Genomic DNA, 26,262 nt, shown 5'->3' on the forward strand with positions numbered 1-26,262 from the left:
CGGCACTTTTCCATCATGCCACCTACGCCGCAAGCTACACAGCCCGTTCAGCTACGTGGCAGGCGACACCACTAGCTACATCTGGCACCGTTTCGACAAGACAGCGCCTGGACATGCTGAACGGGGGACTCCAGGAGCAGGCAAGGGAATCCAGGAGAGAGATCTCCTTTGCCTGCGACGCCATAATGTATGAACAGTACGTTATTTTATACTACATCATTGGGCCCACCTGTCGGGGACCCAGCAGCCATGTACGCGCCTCCCTTGAGATATAAAAAGGAGGCGCTCGCTGTACACTACAAGCGGAACAGACACACGACACACAGGCTCTCTCGAACTCTCTCGGAGCAAGTCAATACAACACACAGTGGATGTAGGGTATTACGCTCCGGCGGCCCGAACCACTCTAAATCTTGTTGTGTTCATCGTGTTTTTGAGCGAGATCGAACTAGAACTAGCTAATCCCCGAGTACACACCCTCTGGGCTTAGGCGGGTGCCTTCCGCCACCCGACTGTGGTTTGCAGCACCACGACAAATACTTTTAAATATATTTAAATTATTATTTCCGAAATTTTCAAATTTCGGAGAGGGGGCGAAATCACCGAATTTCGCGAAATTTCGTCAAAGAATGATGGGCAAGTGTGTGAAGACAAAGCCACGAAGTGTCATGTTTCGTGAGTGCTCGCTTCAAGACCGTCTCTCCCCAACTCCAATCCAAGGACAAAATTCAGACACCGTGCTTGGCTATCTTACCTGATCTGATATTTGTGGAGTCCGACAGTCCGTCAACGCAAGTGATTTTTTAATCGAGCCGCTCAGGCGCTCACCGTCACCGCCGGGCATGGACTCGCCACCGATCCAACCCGCTCTGCTCGCCCTGACCCTTGTTCTCCTCTTAGCAGCGCTCTACATCGCGCGCCGGCGCCGCGCCCGCGGCGATAACCGGAAGTACCCGCCGGTGGCCGGCACCGTTCTGCACCAGCTGCTCAACTTCGGCCGCCTGGTGGAGTACCAAACCGAGCTCTCCCGCAGGTACCGCACCTTCCGCATGCTCACCCCCGCCTGCAACTACGTCTACACCGTCGAGCCCGCAAACGTGGAGTACATCCTCAAGACCAACTTCGCCAACTACGGCAAGGGGAGCACGCTGCACGACCTCGCCGAGGACCTCCTCGGCGACGGCATCTTCAACGTGGACGGCGCCAAGTGGCGGCACCAGCGGAAGGTGGCCAGCCACGAGTTCTCCACGCGGGTGCTGCGCGACTACAGCAGCGCCGTGTTCCGCGACACGGCCGCGGAGCTCGCGGGCATCGTGGCCGCCGCGGCGCGGGGCGCCGGGGAGAGGCTGGACATTTCGGACCTGCTGATGCGCTCGACGCTGGACTCCATCTTCAAGGTCGGGTTCGGGGTCAGCCTGGGCGTGCTGTCCGGATCCAGCGAAGAGGGCGCGGCGTTCGCCAGGGCGTTCGACGACGCCAGCGAGCAGGTGCTTCACCGCTTCTTGGACCCGTTCTGGAAGGCCAAGAGGTTCCTCAACCTCTCGTCGGAAGCGGCCATGAAGCGCTCGCTCCGCACTTTCAATGACTTTGTCTACGCCGTCATCGACAGGAAGATCGAGCAGATGGGAAGAGACCAGCAAGAATTTGTGAGCTCTGTGCAGCCCTGCCATGCTGGATCGCGCGCGCGCTCCTACGATTTTCTGACATGGTGAGGTTTCTCTCCGGCAGGCCAAGAAAGAGGACATCTTGTCGAGGTTTCTGCTCGAGAGGGAGCGAGACCCCGGATGCTTCGACAACAAGTACCTCCGGGACATCATCCTCAACTTCGTGATCGCCGGCCGCGACAGCACGGCGGGGACTCTGGTGTGGTTCCTCTATGTGCTCTGCAGTAACGAGGCTGTCCAGGACCGGATCGCGGAGGAGGTACGCGCCGCCGCCACGGGCGACCGCGACGTCGGCGCCCAGGAGCTCGCCGCGAGCCTGACCGAGGACGCCATCGGCAAGATGCAGTACCTGCACGCCGCGCTGACGGAGACCCTCCGGCTCTACCCCGCCGTGCCCGTCGTGAGTTGATCCTGAACTCGGCAACTTCCTGGATTGCAGGTTTCACACCTCATGGCAGGACCGCAGGGCCTATGTTGCACCGATACGGGATACGGATACGCCGATACGGATACGGCATCTTCAAAAAATAAGGATACGCCGATACGGCGAGTATATATAGAAGCTGAAAAATAAATATGACAATGGATATACCTTGAGAAAACATAGTTCCATAACACATTTAAGATAGCATAATAATTTGTTCTTACAATAAAATTCTAAAGAGCAATAACTAATATGAGATAGCAAATCGCATTTAGCCACATTGACAACTTCCACCAGCACTAGCCATCTAGAAAATGGACCAAAAACGCTAGAACAGATTGAAAAACAATATAGATTTCAGCCATAAAGATGGAGAGATGGACTGATGGAGTCACGAAGGTTACAGTCCAATCCTAGATGCAATTTTGGACATACCTGAAGAACAGATGCAGTGATCGTCGGATGGAAGCGGCGGCCAGCTGGCCAGGCGTCTTTGAGACTCCGACTGTTTCCTGCTACAGTGCTACATGATATGAATAGATTAGGGTTAAGGATCGGCTGCTCTCCCTAAATGACTACTTAAGGACTTCACGTATACACAAATGGGCTGAATAAATGGGCTGTTGAGACGATGGGCTACAAACTGAGTGGTTATGGGCTACGAAGTATCGGTAGAGGTATCGAAGTGTATCGAAGAAGTATCGGAATTAATTTTATTTATTTTTTTCCTCGTATTTTCCGATACTTTGCCGATACGGTATCGAAGGAGCATCGGGGTATCGAAGTATCGGATACGTATCGGGATACGGGTACGGCATGTCAGTGAAGTATCGGTGCAACCTAGCCGCAGGCAGGACTCATCGAGTGGGTGATGATTTCGTTGCGGGGGCTGCTCCTGTTGTAGGATGTGAAGTGTTGCTTCTCGGACGACACGTTGCCGGACGGCTACGCTGTCAACGAAGGGGACATGGTGCACTACCAGCCGTTCCCCATGGGCAGGATGGAGTTCCTGTGGGGCGCGGACGCCGAGGAGTTCAGGCCGGAGAGGTGGCTCGACGGCGACGGCGGTGTCTTCGTCCCCGAGAGCTCCTTCAAATTCACGGCTTTCCAGGTGAAACCTTTCATTCAGAATGCCCGTGATCTTTTTCATTGCCAACTACGACCATCTTCAGACTTCAGTGTCTTCACCAACCATAAGCATGTGACATGTTTAACCTGTGATCTGTTGCGCTTGCGCAGGCGGGGCCTCGCGTCTGTCTGGGAAAGGAGTTCGCGTACAGGCAGATGAAGGTCTTCGCGGCTGTTCTTCTCTACCTCTTCAGGTTTGAGATGTGGGATGCCAACGCCACCATTGGTTACCGGGCTATGCTCACTCTCAAAATGGACCGCCCGCTGTACGTTCGCGCGTCGCTCCGGCGATGATGTGCCTGATGCGAAGAGGCCAGGCACGTTTGTGACTTTGAGCATGTCCCCATGCATCCTCTTTACGTTGAAACGCAGGATACCATATTTTTACTTCTTTATGACATCAATAACATGGAGCTCATTACATTATTATATTGAAGTATCTTATGAGAAGTTTAGCAAGCTTATCTACGCAAATAAAATTGTCAGCGTTAATTGTTGTACTATCATTGGTGATAAGTGGGGAAAAAGATCTCAAATGTGAGCATTTCTTCCTTTTCGGTTATGATATTTTCTTAGAGAAAAGATTGCGTTCGTTCCAAAGAAGCAAAACGATTCAAATTCAGTAATGACATTCTTAAACTTTTAAATTAAGGAGGTGTCTATATCAAACGTGAGTGTTTCGGAGCATCCGGTCACCTGAGTGTTTTGTTATGTCAAATCACACGATTAATGCAGCTGAGAAAATTGAGTGTTCCAAAGCAAACCAACACTCGAATTTGCATACATAGGAATAAAACCCAACCGCTCAGATATGAAAGCAAGCTAATTATTTGCACTAATACACATACAGTATCTTGTACAAAAATACAACACGCAAGCACAAATATCATGACAAAGCGCTGCTGCTGCCCTCAACGCCGAAACACGAGCAGACGTCCTCAGTGATGGGTACATGAGTTCCTGATAGTATTATTGCCTGACAGTTCAACAGTTACATCTTTTTTACATACAAATGACAGTAGAATAAGCACTGGAATTTTAGCGTGTGTTTGGTTCAAGGGCCGAAGAGGGTTAGAGAGGAATATACCTGCCAGATGCAGGTTGCTCTCGTCCCTCCAAAACGAGCGGACGAGGTTGACCCACTTCGACGCAGTCTCGTGTCCGTTTGCGTGGGGCTGGCTGTGGTCGGAGCTCGGGTTGCACGGAGCTCGGGCAGCATGGCGTCAGGCCCGGTCGTGTGTTTTTGGTGGCCTGGGGCGGAACTAAAAAGAGGGGCCCATAACAATACTAGGGCAGATGCTAACAGAGTAACAATTGAATTTTGATTCAACAAAGGAGGATTAATGAAGGGGCTTACGAGTGCAGGGAGATTGGAATTCAATTTGCCTCCAATCCGGGCGAATAGATGAACAGCCAGCAAACGAGTAGGAGATGGCCGGTGGCCGGCGGCGCTGAATACAAATCGTCAGATGGACGGGAGGCGTCATTAGCTTGTAGCATTTAGCGCTGCCTCTCTCTATATATATATGTATTGGGATTTGGGAGGCCCCAACGTTTTGGGGGCCCGGGGCGGGGGCACAGCTCGACCCCCCTCAGGGCCGGGCCTGCATGGCGTGGAGATGGGCCGGAGTCGGGCGGCGCGGCGTGGAGGTCGGGCGGCACGTGGGCGGCTGAGCCAAGCAGCGACACGGACAGCGGGGTGAGCCGAGGCGCGTGGGCGAGTGGAGGATGGGCAGCAGCGCAGCGTCAGGCCATGGGAGCGGCGGCGCGGGCGGCGGCCTCAGGCGCGACCGGCCGATCCGAGCAGCAACGCGGCCGCGACGGCCCGAGGCGCGGCCGGCCGGCCATGGGAGCGGCGGCGCGAATGGCGGGTGCCGCCATGGCAGCGACGGCGCGGAATCCAAGATCTGTCATTCAGGATTGCCCCGTGAAATTTTTTTCATAAAAAGACGAATACATGCATGAAGTACTAAATAAAGCTTATTTGCGAAATCTTTTCACGGGTGAGTGTAACTTTTTGAGACGAATCTAATGAGCCAAGTAACACCATGATTGCTACAGTAATGCTACAGTAAATACTTCTGATCATCCGCTGATCATACGGTCAAATGCCTCATTAGTTACAATAACTACTACAGTACCATAGTTGTGGATGTGGTTTTGCAATTAGGTTTTATTTAATACCCCTAACTAGTGGTCAAAAGGCCGAAAATTTTTCATGAAAACTTTTTCACGGCCAACCAATTCATATTGGCAACGGGTTGAAACCCGGGCAAGCGTGATGCTCAACGGTATGTCGGTGTCCTGTACCAACCAAAAATGTGTTTGATCCCTACATAAGGATTCTTATTTCTCCTCTTGGTAGTCTGGCGGCGAACAATAATACTTAGAGCAATACTCCTTTGCTTCACGACTAAATAACAGAGTCTTTGTTTGCGAAAGGAGGGACATATATTAAAACAAAGGAGTACAGTACATCCCCAACCTTTCAGAGAAAAGGCCCTGGCAAAGCGGAACAGAGGCTTTGTTCGCGACTGAGGGTGAGTTTAGATATCAAAATTTTACGTCCAAAAATATGTTTGGACACATGCATGAAGTATTAAATAAAATTTATTTATAAAACTTTTTGCACGGATGGGTTGTAAATCGCGAGATTAATTTAATGAGTCTATTTAATTCATGATTTGCAACAGTAATGCTACATTAACCATATGCTAATTATGAATTAATTATGAATTAATTAGACTCATTAGATTCATCTCGCAATTTACAACCCATCCGTGCAGAAAGTTTTGTAAATAGACTTTATTTAATACTCTAAATTAGCAAGATTCCCTTTCAAAATTTTTTTGGCAAAATGATCTAAATACACCCTAAACAGTTAAGAAGGTGTGTGCTTCCCTATGGTCCAAATTATAGTCTAGCATTATTTTTAAAAGTTAATTTCTATAATTTTGATCAAGTTTATGAAAATATACCAGTACACATCGAATTAGCATATTATATTTTTTATTAACTTAGCTGTACAACCTTGACTTAGAATAAAGCTTAATTGAAATGTACTTTTTTGTATTATACAATGCAACTCAGGTACTTACAACACACGCACACTCACCTCTATGAACGCACGTACGCAAATCCTACCCCTATGAGCGTTATTGAAGACTAAGCCGATAAATCCTCAATATGGACGACGTCACCACAAGCGTCTCGCTGTCAACTGAAACATCACATACCACTGAAAGCACAATCTCGTAAAATTCTAGAATACTCGGAGTCTCAGATCCTAGAATTAAGCCTCGGTAGCACCTCAGATTACAAAGTGCACCTCCGATCACAGAACAAAACTACTGTGTTGCACATGTGGTACCTCAGATCCTAGATTGAACAAAGCTTAATTGAAATGTAATCAGATGTGCTACCGAGGTTCTTCTAACCATTAGGATGGATGTATTATTTTGGCTTTTCTTTAGATATATAGTAGCAATTCAACCCGCCTTGGCAAAGGTCGAGCTTTGATGCACAGATGGAGAGAGTGAGAGGATGCACAGATGGAGGATGCGACGCGACGGCGACGGCATGCGGTGAATATCAAGCGAAAGTTTATGGCGATGGACTAAGGGTGGTGACTAGTGAAGGACGAACGTGAGTAGACCTGAACTGGGGATCCGAAGAATCTGGACGGAGTCATGGATTATCGACAAGGTGCACAGAAGAGATATGGATGGACAAAGACGGCCTTGATCAAGTCAAGGAGGAAGGCGATGGCAAGTTCGAGTAGGCTGCCTATAAGCGGGAGTGAAGAAGACTTGGCGTCATGGCACTTGGCGGAGACCGTACATGCGTCAATATCGGGAGTGTGTTTGGTACAGCCGGATGGTAGTGATCGTGGACACATGGCGTCATCGTGAAGCTTGCGTCAAGAGAAAGTAAAGCCGTGAAGGTGGCATGGCCATCCGATGCTCTGAGAAAAATGTTAGATAATTTTATCCCTAAGAGGTATGTGTGTGGTATTCTGGTTGTTTGTCACATGCTTGTATATATGTGGATGTGGTGTCGGCCTGTCGGGGCAGCCATCTCTTTTGATGGAGGTATTCTCATTGTTTGTAAGAGTGTTTTGTTAGGGTTTGAGAGAGTGAGAGAGAAGTGACTCTTTGTTTGAGCTTTTTATCATTCATACTTTGAGTGATGCTAGAAGTAGCTTGTAACCGGATCTTTTGAAGTAATCCGAAAAATCAATCTCGTGTTCCATCTAGTGAATCAGAGCGTTTTTCTTTTTTTGTTTTTCAGGTTATTTTTGGATGATTTTTCATTCGTAGCATATGACTATCATTTTGTTTGGATTTCTTAAGAAGTTTTGTGCCTATGATTTTTGTGAGCAATTTTGATTCAAATCCATTCAAATTCCTCATGAAACCGATATCGATACGGAATTTGAGCTTTTCCAAGAATGAGCTTTTTGTATGACATTCACTTTTTCCATTGATTCGTGATTGTTACTTGACCTTTTCGGGATTTTTTTCCCTAGATCTGTCCGATTTTGTTGTTGCATATCTATGATCAAAGTTTCATCTTAATGTATTGAGGGAGTAATTTGCGTTTGAAGTTCCTGATTGTTCCCTTGCTCTTCCCCTTTGTTACTATCTGCTTGTGCTCATCCAGGAGCAGCGCGGGCAACTCAGACAAGGAGAGGGCACACAGCCCAACGCGTTCGGTGGTTCTCACTTGTCAGCGGGGTGGGGAGCAGCAGGCACACGGCGGCCAGAGCCGCGCACGCGGTGCTCGAGGATGGCCAGCAAGGCAGCAACGTGTTCGCGGCTAGCGGCAGCTCGAGCAAGCGCTAATGTTCGGCGTTAAGCATGCAGGTGCAATCCATTCTGTCGTAGAAGCTCCATGCGTATTGCTGCAAGTGGATCTAGTGGGGAAGGGAACCCTAGAGGTAATGGCGGGTTGAGGGAGCGTGGGAGCCGGCGATCAGTTAGATAACTGGTTGGCCAGAATTAGAATGAGAACGTAGGAGGCCGAGCGTGGTAGAGAAAGACAGCGCCGGTGGTGGTGGTGGTGGAGCCGACGATGTTTGGTGCTAGAGACGATGAGCGATGGCGGGGGTGAGCTCGTGATGGTCTGATGGATCTTATAGGTCCTCCACAATGTTTTTTTTATGGAAACGGGGGGAGAGGATCCCCACCATGTTATATTTTAAGGAGCTTTTGGGAGCTCATAAAAACCATAGTTTGAGCAAGATTACAAAGTTTTTCGGGGAGAGGTGAGGGACTACATATTTAAACAAAAAACTTGACACCAGGCCTCTGTGATTCCTTGGAGAGCATGTGGCAGATGGCAACGCCACAGGCGTGCGTCCTCCTTACAGGCGAGCATCAGTCGGAGGAGGGATGGTTCCATGTTTCTGAAGACGACATAGTGTCGGTGCTTCCACAGCTGCCAGGCACACAACAACAGGAAGGTGTGGTAGGAAGGCGCCGGGATGTGATCTGGCCGTGGCAGCTCCCACATACAAGAGACCGAAGCAGTAGGGGGGATAGTGATCCCTAGGACCGTCCAGAATTGTGTGGCAGTAGGGCAGTGGAGAATCAAGTGGTCAGGGGACTCGACATCCATGTGGCATAGCTCACATTCTGCATCGTCAACAATGTTTTTGAGCAGCAGATTGGTCTTGCACTGGATCTTCCCTTGGACGAGCAGCCAGGCAAAAAAACGAACTCTGGGTGGTGTGTGGTTGATCCAAACGAACTTGTAGAAGGGGCAGTCAGCGTCAGCACGGGCATGCATCGTTGTGGCGTAGACAGGTCCAGCTCTGAGAATGTTATCCTTGGCAGCTAGAGGGCAGAGGCGATTGTCCGGATCGGCCGAGAGGTGTACATCATCGAGCAGCTCCTCAAGCGCTGCTAGTTCCGCAGCAGCAGCACGTGACAGGCGCGTAACAAAGTGGGCTCGTATGGGTTGAGCTAGGACATCCGCGACCGAGGCAATTGCACAGGTGGCATGGCTGTGTAGCGCTGGTAAGATCTGAGCAAGCTGCCCAGCCAACAGCCAATTGTCAAACCAAAAGGATGTGGAAATGCCATTTCCAACTTGTGTTGTTGTGATGGCCCTGTATGCTGGCAGCAATTCTTTCAAACTGTCCCAGTGTGCACCTTCAATGTTACCAGCAAGCGAGGCAACTGTAATCTGATTTTTCACCCACTTTGCCCATGCTGAGTCACCTGGGTGGTGTAGCCGATGCAAAAAGCTTGAGCAGGAGGCATTGGTTGAAGGTTTTCAAGTCCTTGACGCCGAGGCCACCATGTTCCTTTGGGAGGCAGGCTCGCTCCCATGCTACCAGACACTGAGCACCACTTGTTGACGACTCACCAGACCGGAGGAAGGTGCGGCGGTGTTTGTCCAGCTCCTCAATTGTGCCTTGTGGTAGCATCATGGCAGAGAGGATATAAATTAGTGAGCTGTCCAAGACGGCATTCACCAGGACTGTGCGGCCCATGGTGTTCAACAAGGACGCCAGCCAGCCACTGAGGTATTTGTCCACTCGAGCGATTAGTGGGGTGAAAGCGCTCAAGTTGAGCTTGACATTGGATAGCGGCATACCAAGATACGTCTGAGGGAAACTATCTTGGCGGCAGCCGAGGATGTCGAGGAGGCCAGGCAGATCAGCAGCGTCCACTTTCATTGGGACAATCGTACTCTTGTGAAAGTTTATCCTGAGACCTGTTGCTGTGGCAAACTGATCGAGCAAATTTTTCAGCCTGATGACATCTCCCGGAGCCGCCTTAAGTACAATCAGCATGTCATCTGCGAACTGTAAGACCGGGCAACTGGTGATGCTTGAAAAAAAGAAGAAAAGTGAGTGAGTAAATAGGCATCAACCTTTTAGAGCTCCAGCGTTCAAAAGAATGGGAATTAATTGAAGCTATCTAAGCTGTTTAGGACCCATGTCAAATAAAATAGTATTGCTCCTGCTGTTTCTCTTCTCAAGTATCGAGATGAGCTACGAGTGAAAGTTGCCAATTAGAGCAGACAAGGGCCAGCAAGATAATTTTTAATAAACTTGGTATCGATGCATGTTCTTGGCTAGCTCCGGATTTTTCTGGTATCGCTTGAAATAGGCATTGTCTGCTACGGCGGGCGGAGTGATGCTTTAATTTTCTCGATCCTTTCTAAGCATCACTCAAGGTACACATTGTGTAGGGCCTTATACAACTCCAATCGAACTCTCAAATTTAAGCCCCTATTCCTCTAAATGAGGAGCTCTCATTCAAATTCAAGACCCTTACTTTTCTTCGCACTTCAACCAAACTCTCGTATATGTCTCTATATCTTGTCTACCTCTTTTTATTGATATCATATACCTCGTTGAAATTCTTTGTCCTCTTCTCTAAGGAACGAAACCTGCACCATTCCCTGTGACACCTCATTCGTCAATGTCGTCCCTTAATTTGAGCCTTTGGATGAATCCTTGGAGTGATCTGAACCGTCAGCTCATTAGTGTGGCCCCATCGTTGGCTCTAGATACGTGTGGAGTTGTCACGCAAGCTCAGCTGCCTCACGACACGGGGACGCTCTGCTTCGTCAATGTGGCTAACGCCTCTTCTGCTTCCTCATCATCTGTTCATCTCTGCACTGCCCTGATACTGCCGAACGACGAATCCTATAACCTGTTCATCTGCTAATCACTGGCCAGCCAATGCTAGCTTCTGCGGCCTCATCCACCTGATCATCCCTGGGCTCTGTATGTCCGCGTCTGTTTTACAGATCCAGCCTGTCGTCGACACGACGACACCAACACCTCTATTAGTGGTCAGTTGGTTGCCGAGAGATCAAAAAAGAAAAATTCCATTGACAAACAGTTAACTAATGATAGTAATTGGTATTATTTTTATATTATCGATTTTTATAATTTTTGCTATTCATAGTCAATTTAAAAGATTCGATTTTGGAAAAAAAATCTAAATGTAGCTATATTTTGAAATAGAGGAAGTAATACAATATAATTAATTAATTTAATTAATTAATTACAAACTCTAGAATTAGGTCAATTCAATGAATTTATACTTGCGTGAGTACGTTAAGTTTGAGTTGTATTGTGTAATCTAAAAAAATGAACTCATATATGTAGGCGCGGATCCAAAGTTTGGATTGAGAGGGGGCTCATTTTCTTTTTTTCCTTCTCTTTTCTCTCTTTCTCTTCTTCTTCCTCCTCTCTTGGGATAGCTCTGTGCGGCAGATGGCATGCACGCCGTGGGGGCTGGGCCGCACCTTTCCCATCGCGATTGCTGCTTCTCTGCTAGGGCCTATGGGCAAGCTGAGATCGGGTAGATTGTAGCCCAGAGATGAAAACGGTTGGAAACTCAAAATCCGTATCATAATACGGAAAACTGTGGCGGTCAGTGCGGAAACGGTCGGGATTCGTATCGTAATGCAGAAAACGGTGGCAGTCGATATGAAATTTTCCCGTATTTATGAAACTAACAAAATCAAATATAGTGAAAAACAATTATAAATTAATTGAAAATGATAACTTTTATATTTTTCTAAAAATGGGAATGGTTGGAAATGATATCATAAAATAGAAAACAGTGTCGGTACTGGAATTTTCCATCCCACTTTCATCCCTAGTTGTAGAGGAGGAGCCAAGGCTGTGGTAGGAAGCACCGGTGGTCATGTTGCAATAGATATCACATGATGTTACAGTAGAGATTTTGGAATGTTGCAAGTGTTTCATGCGGATATTGCAAAAATAGATCTGGATGTTTCCGATGTTGCACGTGCTTCACATGTATGTTGCAAGTGTTTTATCTGGATATTGCATTTTCATCGAGAAATTTAGATTGTTCAATGGTACATGAAACATATGTTGCTGCGGATTTTTTCTCATCACCGATGGATGGATAATAAATTTTTTTGACTTTTTTTGACGTTGCAAATGCTGATTTTCGATGTTGCATATGTTAAGTTTTTTATGTTGCAGATGCTACTTTTAGATATTACATGGGAGCTGTTCCCATCGAACATCCGGGCTAGCAGCGCCGTTTCTTAGTCTAGAAAAAATATTTTTGCAAGACCTTTTATCGTTTTTGAGGGACATGAAACCGAGAATTCTTTTTCACGATAATATCCTTCAAATTCCAGAGCCTTGAAATGTGATAGCGATAGGTTAAGGATAGAGACGAGAAATGAGTTGGCGGATCGCTTCGCAATACATGCGTTGGTGATCTTTGCACTCTCAAGTCTCAAGTCCTGAGCCCACCATAGAAAAATCCAAAGGTGATATCATTTTTTAACCCAAAGGTACAACCACCTTCTTCCGCTGGAGGCCAGCCACAAGCCCACGACACACGCAACCAAAGCACGGTTGCTACCCACCTCGCACCGAGACAACAGCAGTGCTCACCGCCGGGCATGGACTCGCCGCTGGGCCGGCCTGCGCTGCTCGCGCTATCCGTGCTCCTCCTCGTCGCGCTCTACCTCGCGCGCCGGCGCCGCGCCCGCGGCAAGAACCGGAAGTACCCGCCGGTGGCCGGCACCGTGCTGCACCAGCTGCTCAACTTCGACCGCCTGGTGGAGTACCAAACCGAGCTCGCCCGCAGGTACGGCACCTTCCGCATGCTCACCCCGACCTGCAACTACGTCTACACCGTCGAGCCCGCCAACGTGGAGTACATCCTCAAGACCAACTTCGCCAACTACGGCAAGGGGGTGATGACGCACGACGTGCTGGAGGACCTCCTCGGCGACGGCATCTTCAACGTGGACGGCGCCAAGTGGCGGCACCAGCGGAAGGTGGCCAGCCACGAGTTCTCCACGCGGGTGCTTCGCGACTACAGCAGCGCCGTGTTCCGCGACACGGCCGCGGAGCTCACGGGCATCGTGGCCGCCGCGGCGCGGGGCGACGGGGAGAGGGTGGATATCGCCGACCTGCTGATGCGCTCGACGCTGGACTCCATCTTCAAGATCGGGTTCGGGGTCAACCTTGGCTCCCTGTCCGGGTGCAGCAAGGAGGGCGCGGCGTTCGCCAGGGCGTTCGACGACGCCAGCGAGCAGGTGCTGTACCGGTTCTTCGACCTGTTCTGGAAGGTCAAGAGGTTCTTCAGCATCTCGTCGGAGGCGGCCATGAAGCGCTCGGTCCGCACCATCAACGATTTCGTGTACGCCGTCATCGACAGGAAGATCGAGCAGATGGGCAGAAACCATCAGGAATTCGTGAGCTCCTCTGCAGCGCCTTTGCTCGACTCACGGTCGCTCCAACCATTTCCTGACCCGGTCACGTTTGTCTTCTCTGTGGCAGGCCAAGAAAGAGGACATCCTGTCGAGGTTCCTGCTCGAGCGGGAGCGAGATCCTGGCTGCTTCGACAACAAGTACCTGCGGGACATCATCCTCAACTTCGTCATCGCCGGCCGCGACACCACGGCGGGGACCCTGGCCTGGTTCCTCTACGAGCTCTGCAGGAACCAGCGCATCCAGGAAAAGATCGCGGAGGAGGTGCGCGCCGCCACCGTCACGGGCGACGGCGGCGTCGGCGCGCAGGAGCTCGTGGCGTGCCTGACCGAGGACGCCATCGGCAAGATGCAGTACCTGCACGCCGCGCTGACGGAGACGCTCCGGCTCTATCCGGCCGTGCCCATCGTAAGCTGGACCCGAACGATCGGCACCGCACGTCGTGACCCAATTTTTTGCCTGACGATTGCTGATTTTATTTGGAGTCTGCTTTGCTGTCGACTACACAGGATGTGAAGTACTGCTTCTCGGACGACACGTTGCCGGACGGCTACGCGGTGAACCAAGGGGACATGGTGAACTACCAGCCGTACCCCATGGGCAGGATGAAGTTCCTGTGGGGCGCGGACGCCGAGGAGTTCAGGCCGGAGAGGTGGCTCGGCGACGACGGCGTGTTCGTCCCCGAGAGCCCCTTCAAGCTCACGGCTTTCCAGGTGATGAGCTGAGCTGCCACAGTCAATCTGATCTCCTGAATCCTTCTCGTTCTCGACAAACAATCGGGGCCACTCGTGGCGTCCTCGAGTAACCGCCGCATGTGACGTGTTCTTGGCCTCTTGCTTGTTGCGAGTTCACAGGCGGGGCCTCGCATCTGCTTGGGGAAGGAGTTCGCGTACAGGCAGATGAAGATCTTCGCGGCCGTGCTGGTCTACCTCTTCCGATTCGAGATGTGGGATGCCGACGCCACGGTGGGCTACCGGCCTATGCTGACGCTCAAAATGGACGGCCCGCTCTACGTGCGCGCGTCGCTCCGGCGGCGATGAGATGGGCCTTGTGCAAAAAGGAAAAGGTCAACCGCGCGTCTGGTTGTCAAGTCGGATTTGAAAAAATACGATGTCTCCATCTAGTAGTGTCATACTAGTAGTACTGCATCGGATTATTTCAAGCTGATCGACGCAAATAAAAGTTCTCAGATTAACTCTTGTACAGTCAAGTGCTCACTCAAAAAACTAAATGCAAGGGTTTCTTCTGATCCAGCTATGATCCTATGTCTCTCTTTTTTTTTGCGTTTTCCCCCCTTTTTTGTTGAGGTAATGCCACAAGCTTAGTTCAGGCACCAGGTTTGAGCCATGCCAGCGGGTACAAATCTCCGTTCAATCCGGCCATGACCCACCTTCTAGATCCTGCAGCGAATCCTCCCCCTCTGGTCAACTGCAATTAACACCGGCGCATCTACCACGGCAGTGTAGCAGTAAACAACATGCTACTGACCATTATCCTATCTTAAACCCTGGGCTAACAGCAAGCGGCGCTCCCGTGTTCCACAGGAACCAGCTCCCCATTTCTCGATTTAACTCTCTGCGATTGTTGACCCCGGCCCATGCTTGTTCAGCTCTCCGTGATCCGAGATGCCGCAGAATCAATCGGTGCTTCGAGCCATCTTTAAAATAGACGCTTCAATGTCTTCGGTTTTAGTTCAGGATTTCAGCAAGGTCTTGCTTATCGATGCCGATGCTTCGGGTAGGACGGTTTTCATGTACGACGAAGCTGGCGGCCCTTGGTTTTTGCCGGCGCGCCACGACCGATCGCCGCCGCCGATCCATTTTGGCCGTCAGAATGAGGCGCCGCCGCCGTCGATTTGACGTCGACACGCCGGGCGACGAATGGGCCTTCCGGACGCGCTGCGAAAACGTTTGGAAATGGTTAGATCACAATGCTGCCATTGATCGGAATGCTGGCGCGCATAGTATCAGGGACAGGGAGAGGGAGGAACACAAGGCAGCGAGAACCGATGCAACTGCGACAGACCTTCACGCGCGATGCTCCCCCGGCGCCGTCGGATCCGCTCCAGCACGCCGCCCAGCGCCACATCCAGCGCGTCCTCCATGCCGTCGCCGAGCCCGTCGGACGACGACGAGTACACGAGCCGCGGGATCATATCCACCACGCGCTCCTGCATCCGCCGCGCCCGCCGCTCGCTGATCCCCTCCAGCACGTCGCGCACGCTCACGTTGCCCACGCGCAGCGCCTGCCGGTCGATGAACACGGACCACTCCCCCTTGTCGCCGCGCGGCCCCGGCGGCAGGTACCACCGGTACTGGTCGTACGCGGTCCGCCGCCAGAAGAGCACCGGCACGGCGCCGGCCACCATGCAGTCGAACATGGACCCCCGCGTGAAGCTGTCCCCGCGCGGCTGCAGGCAGAACCGCGAGTCCAGGAACAGCTCCAGCACCGCCGCGCCGTTGTCGGTGCACCGCGTGCCGCGGCAGTCCACGGCGCGGCAGCGCTCGCTCCCGGCGTCCTCGCACTCCTCCAGCAGCACCCCCCTGAAGTCGCTCCGGAACCCGGAGCGCGGCGCGCCGGCGAACCCGAAGAGCTTGCTGCGCTTGCGGGAGAGCACGTGGCGCTGCCACGCGCGCACGTCCGCGGCGGCGTGGGGATGGAAGCCCGTCGGGTACGGGACGCCGACGTCCATGGGGTCCAGCGTGTCGGCCTCGATGGCGAGGCGGGTGACGTTGGCCATCCCCGGCAGGACCACGAAGTTGGTGCCCCACCCGTCGTCGCCGTAGCGGCGGAAGTCCCACGTGATGCGCCCCAGCGTGATGAAGTGATCCCACCCGCCGGACCTCTGGAACGACGTCTGGTTCTTGAGCCACCGTAGCAGCCGAAACCCCGCCCTGTCGCGGTCGGCGGCGGTGGAGTTATCCCCCCACAGGTGGCTGCCGACGTCGAGGCCGACGTAGAACGGCACGTAGAACGCGGAGGCCTGCGACGGGTCGGTGGTGCGGCACTGGTGGGATAGGAGGCGCCGGTGGATGATGACCTCGAGCTGGAACTGGTCAGTGTTGTACCAGCTGTGCAACGACACGTTCCGCGTGACGTTGAAGAAGACGGGCAGCGTGGCCGCCGCCTCGCCGAAGCCACCGTTGGTTAGGTAGGGGCAGAACGAGTACCAGGGCCACAGGCTCTCGCAGTCGTCGACGAGGTCGTGGTTGAACTCCGGTGGGAGGTCGTAGACGTAGACGAGCCCCGCCTCGCACGCGCCGGCGTCGACCGCGCCGTTGGGCCAGGTGGTGTTCCTCCGTCCCGGCGCCGGGAGGAAGCGGAAGCTGACGGGGGAGTCGAGGAGGGACCAGAAGAGCACGAGCTCGAGGACGAGGAAGGCCAGGAGCAGCACGGACCCTCGCAGCAGTGCCGGCACCGGGGATGGAGCGGCGCCATCGAGCGGCGATCCCGGCTGCGAGGGTGGCTGGGCCGGCGATGCTGGTGACTCGGGCATTGGGGGATGGGGGGCCTCGTGTGTGAAAGGACTGTGAAAGTGCAGTGCTGGAGAAACGGACTGTACAGAGTATAGACAGTGCTTCAGATCCACTCCGAGGGGAAGGCAGAAGAATGCAAAGGATGCCATATGGAGGCAACCCCGTAAGAGTGGATCTGAAGCAACGTGTGAGCTGCTGTCAGCTGATTACCGTGGATAGAATAGATTATAGATGCAAGATTACTAAGTAGTCAATGATCAAAGCCGGCAAGAAGTGCAGGGTTTTGTTTTCGCACTCCAATCGGATAAACAACTTGTTTAACCATGTGTCCATGTCAGATACAGTTTTTCCGATGTCATGTGGTGCTGTGAGATTTTTTTTTTAATCACGAAGCTCATACCAAATCAGCACCAGCTATCAGAGTGGATGTTATGCAAATTATTACAGTAGTGCACAGCAATGGAACTTCTGCATCCATTCAGTCCATTCAGTAAATGGGATTGCTGCACTGTCACAAGTTGGATGTCCAATGCAATTTTCAAGTTTGTAACGAAAGAGCAACCAGTGTCACGCTGACCTGGGACGAACAATCGCACGCACTCATGCCCGCAGACGGAGATGCCCCAAGCGGCCGATCAGTGACCTTGGCCTGCTGACGTCAAAGCCGGCGGGTTTTTTTTATAAAAAAAGCCGGCGGGGTTGTGGGTACTGGAGTACCACGAAACCATAACCGGCCAGCCGAGATGTCGCGCGAAGAAAATAGAGGAGCGGGTCATTGCCGTCCCTCAGGGTGTTTTGGAATAGAGATTTAAAAAAGTCCCAGAAATTTTTTAGTATTTAAAAATATTAAATAAATATTAATTATAAAACTAATTGCAGAATCCTGGGGTTAAACTGCGAGATGAATTTAATGAGGTATCTTAATCTATGATTAGAGAATGGTTACTGTAGCATCAATGTAGCAAATTATGAATTAATTAGCCTCATTAGATTCGTCTCGCGAAAAAACACTCAGCTGTCAAAAAATATTTATAAACAAATTTTATTTAATACTATAAAATAGTAAGATTTTTTTTTGATGTGATAGGGACTTCTGAAAAAAATTTAGAACCAAACACAGCCAGTCAAGAGTTCTTTCATCGGCAATTCTTTACTCTCCCACCTCTCCGCACCCGACGCTGAGATGGATGTGGTGAAACGCGTTGAAACCATGCAGTTGTTTTGCTGGTTTCCCCCCCTGGCGCTCGATGCAAAACAAGACCAAAACTCACAACACATGTTGTAGTCTTCATATGACCTCGTAATTAGCTTTTTTTAGTAGGATGACCTCGTAATTAGCTCCTCGCATAAAATTGACTCCGAGCAGGAAGCTTAAAGAGCGTATCCGCTTGTTTCGCACAGGCTAAGCTGAAATTGGCCCATTTGGAAAAAGTTGGCCCATTTGAGGAAAACTGGCTCTGGGCGGCCCAGGCTAGCTTGTAGTCTATGCATATTGGCCCATAATTACCAGTTAGCCAAATACCTAAGGAGCCGCTAAGGTTGATCAACCCCAATCTCAAGACCAAGCGGATAATTACACGGCAACACATGGCATCTTTGTTGCATTCGTAGCTTTAGGGGTGCAAATCGGTGATTTATAGATGCATCTACAATCCTTTTTAGTTCAAATATTTGTGTTACTCTTCCAATATGAGATTTAATTTTGAAGAAGTCTCACAAATATTTGAAGTAAAGAAGGTTGAACCTGCACATAGAGATCACCAATTTGCAACCCTAGTACTCAATCACAGAGGGGGCCAGTGTGCTGGAGGCCTGGAGTGTTCCTGAAGTCTCTTGGGCGCAAGCAGCGCAACCCCCCCCCACCCCCCCCCCCCCCCCCCGTCCACGGCATGGGGCCGCCGCGCCAACCGTAACCAAAAGCCGCCGCTGTTCTTTCCCGTTTCCGCCCTTGTTTACTGCCAAAAGACAACAGTCCCTAAGGCCCCAGCATCACGATCTACAGTCCATCCTCCCCCAATCCCCCGCCTCCGCCCTACTGCGCCGCACGTTCTGGTCCCCGCGCCGCCGTGCCGCCAGGCACGCGGATCGCCCCCCCCCCCCCCCCCCCCCCCCCAAATCGCCGCCCCCCACACCGACGCGCGATCCCCCTTCACTCTAGCTACGTTCCGGATCGGCTCGCCCCCGCCGCGGCCGCCGCCCTCATGGCGTCGTACCGCCCCGAGCATCCAAATCCGGCCGCCCGACGCCCGCGGCCCGTCGTGCTCCTCATGCTCGCCTTCTTCGCCCTCCAGCTCCTCTCCTTCCGCGCCGTGCGGCCCCCTCCCACCCCGGCCTCCGCCGCCGACACTGCGGCCGCCGTGCCGGTGCTGGCGTCGGCACCCGCGCGCCGGGACGGGAATGCTTCGAGCTGCGGCGGCGGGCTGGTGTACGCCTACGACCTCCCGGCGGCCTTCAACGAGGACCTCCTGCGGATGTGCGACAAGCTCGCGCCGATGTACTCGCTGTGCCCCTACCTCGCCAACGACGGGCTCGGGCTCCCCGCGGGGGGTACCAACCTGTCGTCGCTCCTGCCGCGGGAGCTGCTCGGGTTGTGGTACGCGTCCGACCAGTTCGCGCTGGAGCACATCGTCCACCGCCGCCTGCTCTCGCACCGCTGCCGCACGGCGGACCCGGCGCGCGCCGCCGCCTTCTTCGTGCCCTTCTACGCCGGGCTCGCCGTGGGGCGCCACCTGTGGGCGGCCAACGCCACGGGCGCCGACAGGGACAGGGACTGCGCCGCGCTGCTGTCGTGGCTCCACGCGCAGCCGTGGTACCGGCGCTCCCGCGGCTGGGACCACTTCATCGCGCTGGGCCGGATCACGTGGGACTTCCGCCGCACGTCGGACGACGCCTGGGGCGGCAGCTTCCTCACCATGCCCGGGGTGGCCAACATCACCCGCCTCGTCATCGAGCGCGACCCCTGGGACGACATGGACGTCGGCGTCCCGTACCCGACCGGGTTCCACCCGCGCGCCGCCGCCGACGTGCGCGCGTGGCAGCGGCACGTCGCGCGGCGCCCGCGGCCCATGCTCTTCGCCTTCGCCGGCGCGCCGCGGTCGGCCATCAGGGGCGACTTCCGCGCGCTGCTGCTGGGGGAGTGCCAGGCGGCCGGCCCCGCCGCGTGCGGCGCGCTGGACTGCGCCGAGGGCAGGTGCATCAGGAACAACGCGCTCGTCATGGAGCTCTTCATGGGCGCCAGGTTCTGCCTGCAGCCGCGCGGGGACAGCTTCACGCGCCGCTCCCTGTTCGACTGCATTGTGGCCGGCGCCGTCCCCGTGCTGTTCTGGCGGCGGAGCGCGTACCGGCAGTACGGGTGGTACCTGCCCGTGGGCGACGGGCGCGAGGCGGAGTGGTCCGTGTTCATCGACCGCGAGAAGCTCCGCGCGGGGAACCTCACGGTGCGCGCCGTGCTGGCGGCTATCCCGGAGCCGCGGGTGCGGCTGATGCGGGAGCGCGTGGTGGAGATGATCCCGAGGCTGGTGTACGCCGCGGCCGACCGGGGGAAGGGGCTCGGCGGCGGCATGGAGGACGCCGTGGACGTCATGGTCGACGGCATGCTGCGGCGGGTCGCCGAGCAGCGCCCGAGATGGCGGCCGACGTGATCTCAGCTGCTGCAGTGGGACCAAACTGATCATACGTTTTCACAGTTTTTTTCGTTTTCCATTCTGAATTCTTTCGTGTGAAGAATTTCACTCGCGCGAAAAAAGATTACCGCGCGTAGCCTCCATGAAGTTTAGTTAAAGCGGCTCTAGCTGTAAATTTACACGCGCAGTACAACGGAATCAGAGACGTGCGAAGAAAATCGTGTATGAAGACTCGGTGCACCGTAAATGTTGAAGTTTGCGAACAGTTGACTGGCTGCGCCAGATTAGATTCTTGTAATAGTAGCAAATTTGACCCCGGGAATGTATAGTTGTGCTCAATGTTTCAGAAAAATATACTATATTTCTGCCCAGACTGATTGGCTCCTCGATCTGATCTCGGCATGTTAGACTGACTTCAACAACAATATAGTGCAAAATGGGAAGGCAATCGCGAGTTTGCCTCGCGTGAACAGTAGACTTGGGAGAGGCAAAAACTTCGTCTCTCCAACAGCGAATGCAAAAACCGCGGGAGAGGCAAAAACTTAGGCACGCACGCATGCACGCCGCGCGGTCGCCGGGATCCGCCGTCGGAGCTCGCTCGCGGGCCACGGCGATGCGGACCTCGCCCGCCCAAGGCGGCGTTGCCCGCGCGCGTCCTCTGCTCCTGCGCGGCGGCGCAGAGCTCGCCTGCCCGCGGCGCGGCGGTGCTCGCGCGCGGAGTGCGCCCGCCCAAGGCTGCGGCGGCGCGGAGCTCGTCTGCCCGCAGGGTGGTGCTGCTCGCGCGCGGAGCTCGCTCGCGGGCCACAGCGACGCGGACCTCGCCTGCCCAAGGCGGCGCTGCCCGCGCGCGGAGCTTGCCCGCAGACCGCGGCGGCGCGGAGCTCTCCCGCCGGGGAGGGACGGAGCCGTGTAGGGAGCGCCGGCGGAGAGGAGGGAGAGAAGGGGAAGGAGGCTCATGGTCGCCAGGATCCACCGTCGGAGTTCGCTCGCGGGCCACGGCGACGCGGACCTCGCCCGCCCAAGGCGGCGCTGCCCGCGCGCAGAGCTCGCCCGCGGACAACGGCGGCGCGGAGCTCGCCCGCCGGGGAGGGAGGGAGCCGCGTAGGGAGCGCCAGCGGAGGGCACGCCGTCGGAGCGGAGGGAGAGAAGGGGGAGGAGGCTCGCGGTCGCCGGGATCCGCCGGAGAGGAGGAAGACCCAGCCTCCCCTGCTCCTCGGCGTCCTCTGCTCCTGCGCGGCGGCGCAGAGCTCGCCTGCCCGCGAGGCGGCGCTGCTCGCGCGCAGACCTCGCTCGATGGGCCACGGCGACGCGGAGTGCGCCCGCCCAAGACAACGGCCGGGGAGGGAGGGAGCCGCGTAGGGAGGGCGCCGGCGATGGAGGGGTGGAGGAGCGCCGGCGGAGGGCGGATCTGGCCGCCGTGGACCCGGCCAGGGGCCGGATCTGGAGAGGCAGAGGAGGTCTGGGAGGGAGGAGGGGTGCCGGCGAGGGAGGGAGGGTGGAGGGCCGCGGCGAGGCGACGAGAGGCGGAGAGAACGAGGGAGAGAGCGAGGAGGCGTGCGCGATTTGCATTGGAGGAGAGAGGAGGAGCATATTTGCATCGCGATACGCCTCGAAGGCAAAATGCCTCTCCTGTGTTGCGATGGCTGTTGGAGGAGCTGCCTAGCGCACATAGTGCCGAGCGCGAGGCAAAAAAGCGTTTGCCTCGCGCTGTTGGCCTCAGTCTTACCATGGAGCCCAACAATCTCTGAGGCTCGTTTTATTTCTTGCAGCTGGCAACCTGGCACGAAATGGAACAGGGAGAGGAAATCAATTGGTGCAGATCAATAAAAATTATCCTGTATCCAACGTGGTAAGACGGTGGTTTGGAACACTTTACCATGGAGGCGTGGACTGTATCCAGCTGAGAATCTTCAACGGTTCGAAACAGTATGCAGACAACTGAATGTGCCTACTTCTTCTTCTTCTTTTTTTCTTTTTTTTTGCGGGTAAATGTGCCTACTTCTTCAGTACATGCCTTTTTTTTCCTTTTGAAAAAGTCTGCGCATGTAATGTAACATGCGACATGCAATGGAAGAAGAGATGCCTTATATTCTTTCAAGAAAAAAAAAAAGAGATGCCTTACGTGCTGCTACTAGCAGTTTGCATTGGAGGATCATTGGCTCATTGCAGCACAAATCGTATCGGCGATTGCCACAAGCTTTCCCCTTCTTTCGCAAGAGAGCTTCCTAATAAAGCTCGGCACATCTTTGTGTAAAAAAAAACTGGTATAATCATGCATCTAATCACTTCATTGTTGACACACATAAACACATAGAGTGTGTATGTTATGGACGTTAACAGTATAGTATAGCTGTAGCCTGTAGAAGGTCCCGTTTGTGAAAGCTCAGGGTCCGGGTCTCTGCTAAAAAGCTCGAGCAGTCGAGCTGACTGATTTGGAGGACATAAATGGTCAACAGCGTTTTCTTAAAGATCAACAACGAAGATAAATTGCCATTAAGCGTGGAATTTCTGCTAAACATGCACATTGCATTTTTATAGTGTCTTTCATTTTTTTTCATTTGTGATGTGTTTCATTTATTTTCTTGTTAACGAGAAACGCACTCTCGTTATTTTTTCCCATTCTCTTTGACAGGACTTCCGAGATCCCAGTTATTTCTTGGACGTATAGTGCTCGCAGAAGAGAAGTCTAGCACATCAATTTGGGCCCTAAAATTCTGCTTTTCAGGGCACTTTGAGCCTTGTAAGGAGACAACTTTCACAGCTAACTAAACTAGACATCTGCACGGGCCCTTGACCTCTTAATGGGTTGCATACTGGGCCTGCCTTATTACCTGTAAGCAGCAAAAGTGCAAAATCATCAGGCCACGATTGGGTTCAACTACAACAAAAGAAAAGGCACCACCAGCAGTGCAGCAGCAGCGCACTGGCTTTCAGCAGTTGCACTACCAGTAGAAACTGGAAAGGGCTCCCCATTCCCTCGCAAAGTCTCTCACCTGCAAGGCAACAACAACGTCCATAACGCGACCTTTCCGTCCGAGCCGGCAATGATCTTCCCTCTCGCACGCTCTAAGGGCACGTACAACGCATTGTTGATTGCCGTAGACATGCAGCGCAATTTTGCAAAATTCACCTCCGCGAGCTGCAGTTAAGGTGGCTTCGTCGACTCGTTCATCTACGACGTGAGCTCGTGCTCCCAGATGTTTCGTTCGACGAGGCTGCCGCCCGCTGTACGACCTGATGCGTGGAGACAGGGGCACCAGAGGATTTGCTGCGCGCAGTGGCCGGTGGGGATGCCTGTTTATGCTTGCTCCCTGCTCTGACTTGCTTCTCATTTTGCCCCGTCGTACCTGCACAAGAGCAAGGAGATGGAGTGGCTTCAGGAGGAGGAGATGAGAATGTTGCCGGCCAGCAAGGTAAGAGGATTTCTTGGCTGTCTGCATGCACTTCTCTTTGTTTTCAGAAAGATTGAAATTACAGAGCATCACCCTTTGCTTCTTAGACGATGCAAATGAGCAAGATGTGGCTGGACCTGTGGGACATGGAGGACTCGGATGGCTTGAAGATCGTCATTTCATATTATATATATTTGAATGTATTATGCATTATTTCATGTATGCAACAAAATAGCTACAAAGATCAATCATGCACTAGATCACCACAATTTGTGTTAAAAGATTAATTAAACACCCTGCAGACAGCTAAACAGACAATACATTGTACAAGCTGTCTGTTTAACCTGTCTGTTTGTCTCAAAAAGACAGCAGTTGTCTGTACCGTTGTACTTGCCCTAAGGGGTGTTTAGTTGTTGAAAAAGTTTGGGTTTGGTTATTGTAGCACATTTCGTTATTATTTGATAATTAATGTCTAATTGTGAATTAATTAGCATCAATAGATTCATCTCGTAGGAATCAATTAGACTATGTAATTAGTTATTTTTTCAACTGCATTTAATGCTCCATACATGTGTCCGAAAATTCGATGTGACAGGTACTGCGCAAACTTTTTTGGGAACTAAACGCAGCCTAAAGTGAGACGAGTACTTTGCGCGCGCCCTTGGTGCGCTATCGTTGTGTGTGTTTTTTTATTTTATATGTGACATAATAAGTTCATCTGTGGTAGGTATTATTGCATGTTGGTATGGTTTGTGCAGAGCAGTCTGTGTTTTGTGTAGATAATAGGCTAATGATAGGGTAGTATAATTTAATAATATGCATAATATTTTCATAGGCTCGCGAGTTCAGATGTAGATATTCAGTTATATACAAGCTCATAGTTTTATAAACATACATAATTAGAGACATAGAAATAGGAGATAAGTTGGGTTTTTGGAAATGGTTTTGCTTTTTCCACTTGCTTCAGATGGGAAGGTCTCGATGTCTTATCGTGCTTTTGGAGGGGCTGCGAATTAGGAAGTGAGTATTAGTTTCCTTTTTTTTAAGAAAAAAGATAACAAGAAAAAGGGACTCAACATTGTAGGATGAGTATGCACCTGGTATCTTAGATTACCAATTTTTTTGGTTCACGATCTGAGTCTGCAATTTTGGGAAAAAAACATATAATTACGAATCGATATGTGTAGTTCATGTGTTACAAAGTAGTTTTGTTATTTCAGGCTAGTAAAAGAAATGTATGCTAACCTGCATAATAGTAGGCGTCATTGGGGTCGTCCTCATCTGAAGTTTCTCCAGAGTATGCAAAGCCATGAATATAGCACCAACCTGCTTTTGTAAGCACCTGATTTTTGTCGATTGGGATGCAGGTTCGTGGTAATTTGCAGTGAGGATAACAACCTGCGAAGTTGAAGCACATAAGTACTGAAGGTCGGATGCAGTATATTGTAGGTAACCACAATAGGTTAATCGATTTCTGTGTACAATGGGAAAGATACGCAAGTAGGTCTGAGAGCATTGTCAATGGAGTAAAAAAAGTGATGGTAAAAGGCGTGCGGGCAGTTTGGGTAATGTGAAGAAAATTGAGCTTTGTAAAATAGCCCCAGGAAGCACACATCTGCGTGGGAGGGAGCAACCCCTTTTTCGTGTTGCCAGGCCGATGGCCACGGCGAGCTGCCCTGCTGCTAGCCGGCCCGAGAGGCAACAACTCCACCGGTTGCTCGGTGGGCAGCGGCTATGACCCGCGGCGGGAACGACGGCACGGTGCCGTCCGGCCGCGCAGAGCACCACGACCACCGCTGTGGGCGCTGAGCGGCCGCCGTGCATGACCAGTGGTGCGGCGCAGAGCAAGGGCGAAGGAGCAAGACCACGCGCGCGGCGGAGAGCAAGGTTACGGCGCCGCCGCGGCGGAGCAGCAAATACTAATCTGTATAGGGTTGTGAACAGGGAACATACCTGTAATGGAGTAGAACCATAGTCACAGGATTCGGGGTCGATGCCCCGTCCCACGACCCGGGAACGCCGTTCCGATTCGAGGGTCGGGGTCAAAGAGGGTCAGTGTCCCATTTAGGATTGGATCGCGTCCCGGTTTGAGAGGGGTCACAGCCCCATTACTAGCAGATTTAATTGGGATAAGAAGGTTAAGGGTGTGGTTTTTATTAGATAATGAGCCGAGTACGTGTACTATGGTCTAAATGTACTCTTTTTATACATTTTTATATGTTTGTGCAAATTAGTTTCTTCATTAGTAGTACATATATAGTTTTTGTCTTTTTAAAGACGCATCGACCCGAAAATATCGACCCGGATGAATCAGGGTCATGTTC

At 52.5% G+C, this 26,262-nt stretch overlaps 4 protein-coding genes and 1 long non-coding RNA gene across 6 annotated transcripts; 3 read left to right on the plus strand and 2 right to left on the minus strand.

The window, feature by feature from the left end:
- The first annotated feature begins 741 nt into the window (after positions 1–741).
- LOC120682835 (cytochrome P450 704C1-like) lies at positions 742–3,716 on the plus strand. Of its 2 annotated transcripts, none has more exons than XM_039964865.1 (4): positions 742–1,646; positions 1,726–2,064; positions 2,993–3,199; positions 3,328–3,716. In XM_039964865.1, exons 1-4 carry the CDS (start codon positions 843–845, stop codon positions 3,508–3,510), a joined length of 1,533 nt encoding a protein of 510 aa, XP_039820799.1. In that variant the 5' UTR covers positions 742–842; the 3' UTR covers positions 3,511–3,716. The 2 variants fall into 2 exon arrangements, with proteins under 2 accessions (XP_039820799.1, XP_039820800.1); XM_039964866.1 differs by having other exon boundaries at positions 746–1,646; positions 1,729–2,064.
- Positions 3,717–12,518: 8,802 nt separating this feature from the next.
- Positions 12,519–14,700, plus strand: LOC120682055 (cytochrome P450 704C1-like). Its single transcript, XM_039963802.1, has 4 exons — positions 12,519–13,431; positions 13,517–13,855; positions 13,957–14,160; positions 14,302–14,700. The coding sequence occupies exons 1-4, from the start codon at positions 12,631–12,633 to the stop codon at positions 14,485–14,487; spliced, it is 1,530 nt and encodes a 509-aa protein (XP_039819736.1). The 5' UTR covers positions 12,519–12,630; the 3' UTR covers positions 14,488–14,700.
- Positions 14,594–16,993, minus strand: LOC120682054 (xyloglucan galactosyltransferase XLT2-like). The gene is made up of 2 exons (XM_039963801.1): positions 15,473–16,993; positions 14,594–15,345 (listed from the first exon to the last, which is right to left on the minus strand). The coding sequence occupies exons 1-2, from the start codon at positions 16,941–16,943 to the stop codon at positions 15,197–15,199; spliced, it is 1,620 nt and encodes a 539-aa protein (XP_039819735.1). The 5' UTR covers positions 16,944–16,993; the 3' UTR covers positions 14,594–15,196.
- A 2,051-nt stretch (positions 16,994–19,044) lies between these two features.
- On the plus strand, positions 19,045–20,733 carry LOC120683989 (xyloglucan galactosyltransferase XLT2-like). Its single transcript, XM_039966074.1, has one exon. It carries the CDS (start codon positions 19,125–19,127, stop codon positions 20,562–20,564), a length of 1,440 nt encoding a protein of 479 aa, XP_039822008.1. The 5' UTR covers positions 19,045–19,124; the 3' UTR covers positions 20,565–20,733.
- Positions 20,734–24,735: 4,002 nt separating this feature from the next.
- On the minus strand, positions 24,736–25,908 carry LOC120680529. Its single transcript, XR_005677704.1, has 4 exons — positions 25,892–25,908; positions 25,184–25,336; positions 25,036–25,078; positions 24,736–24,944 (listed from the first exon to the last, which is right to left on the minus strand). It is a non-coding gene; the product is annotated as an uncharacterized LOC120680529 (long non-coding RNA).
- Positions 25,909–26,262: the final 354 nt, after the last annotated feature.

This window comes from Panicum virgatum, chromosome 7N, assembly GCF_016808335.1.
Source record: "Panicum virgatum strain AP13 chromosome 7N, P.virgatum_v5, whole genome shotgun sequence".
NCBI classification, from domain to species: domain Eukaryota; kingdom Viridiplantae; phylum Streptophyta; class Magnoliopsida; order Poales; family Poaceae; genus Panicum; species Panicum virgatum.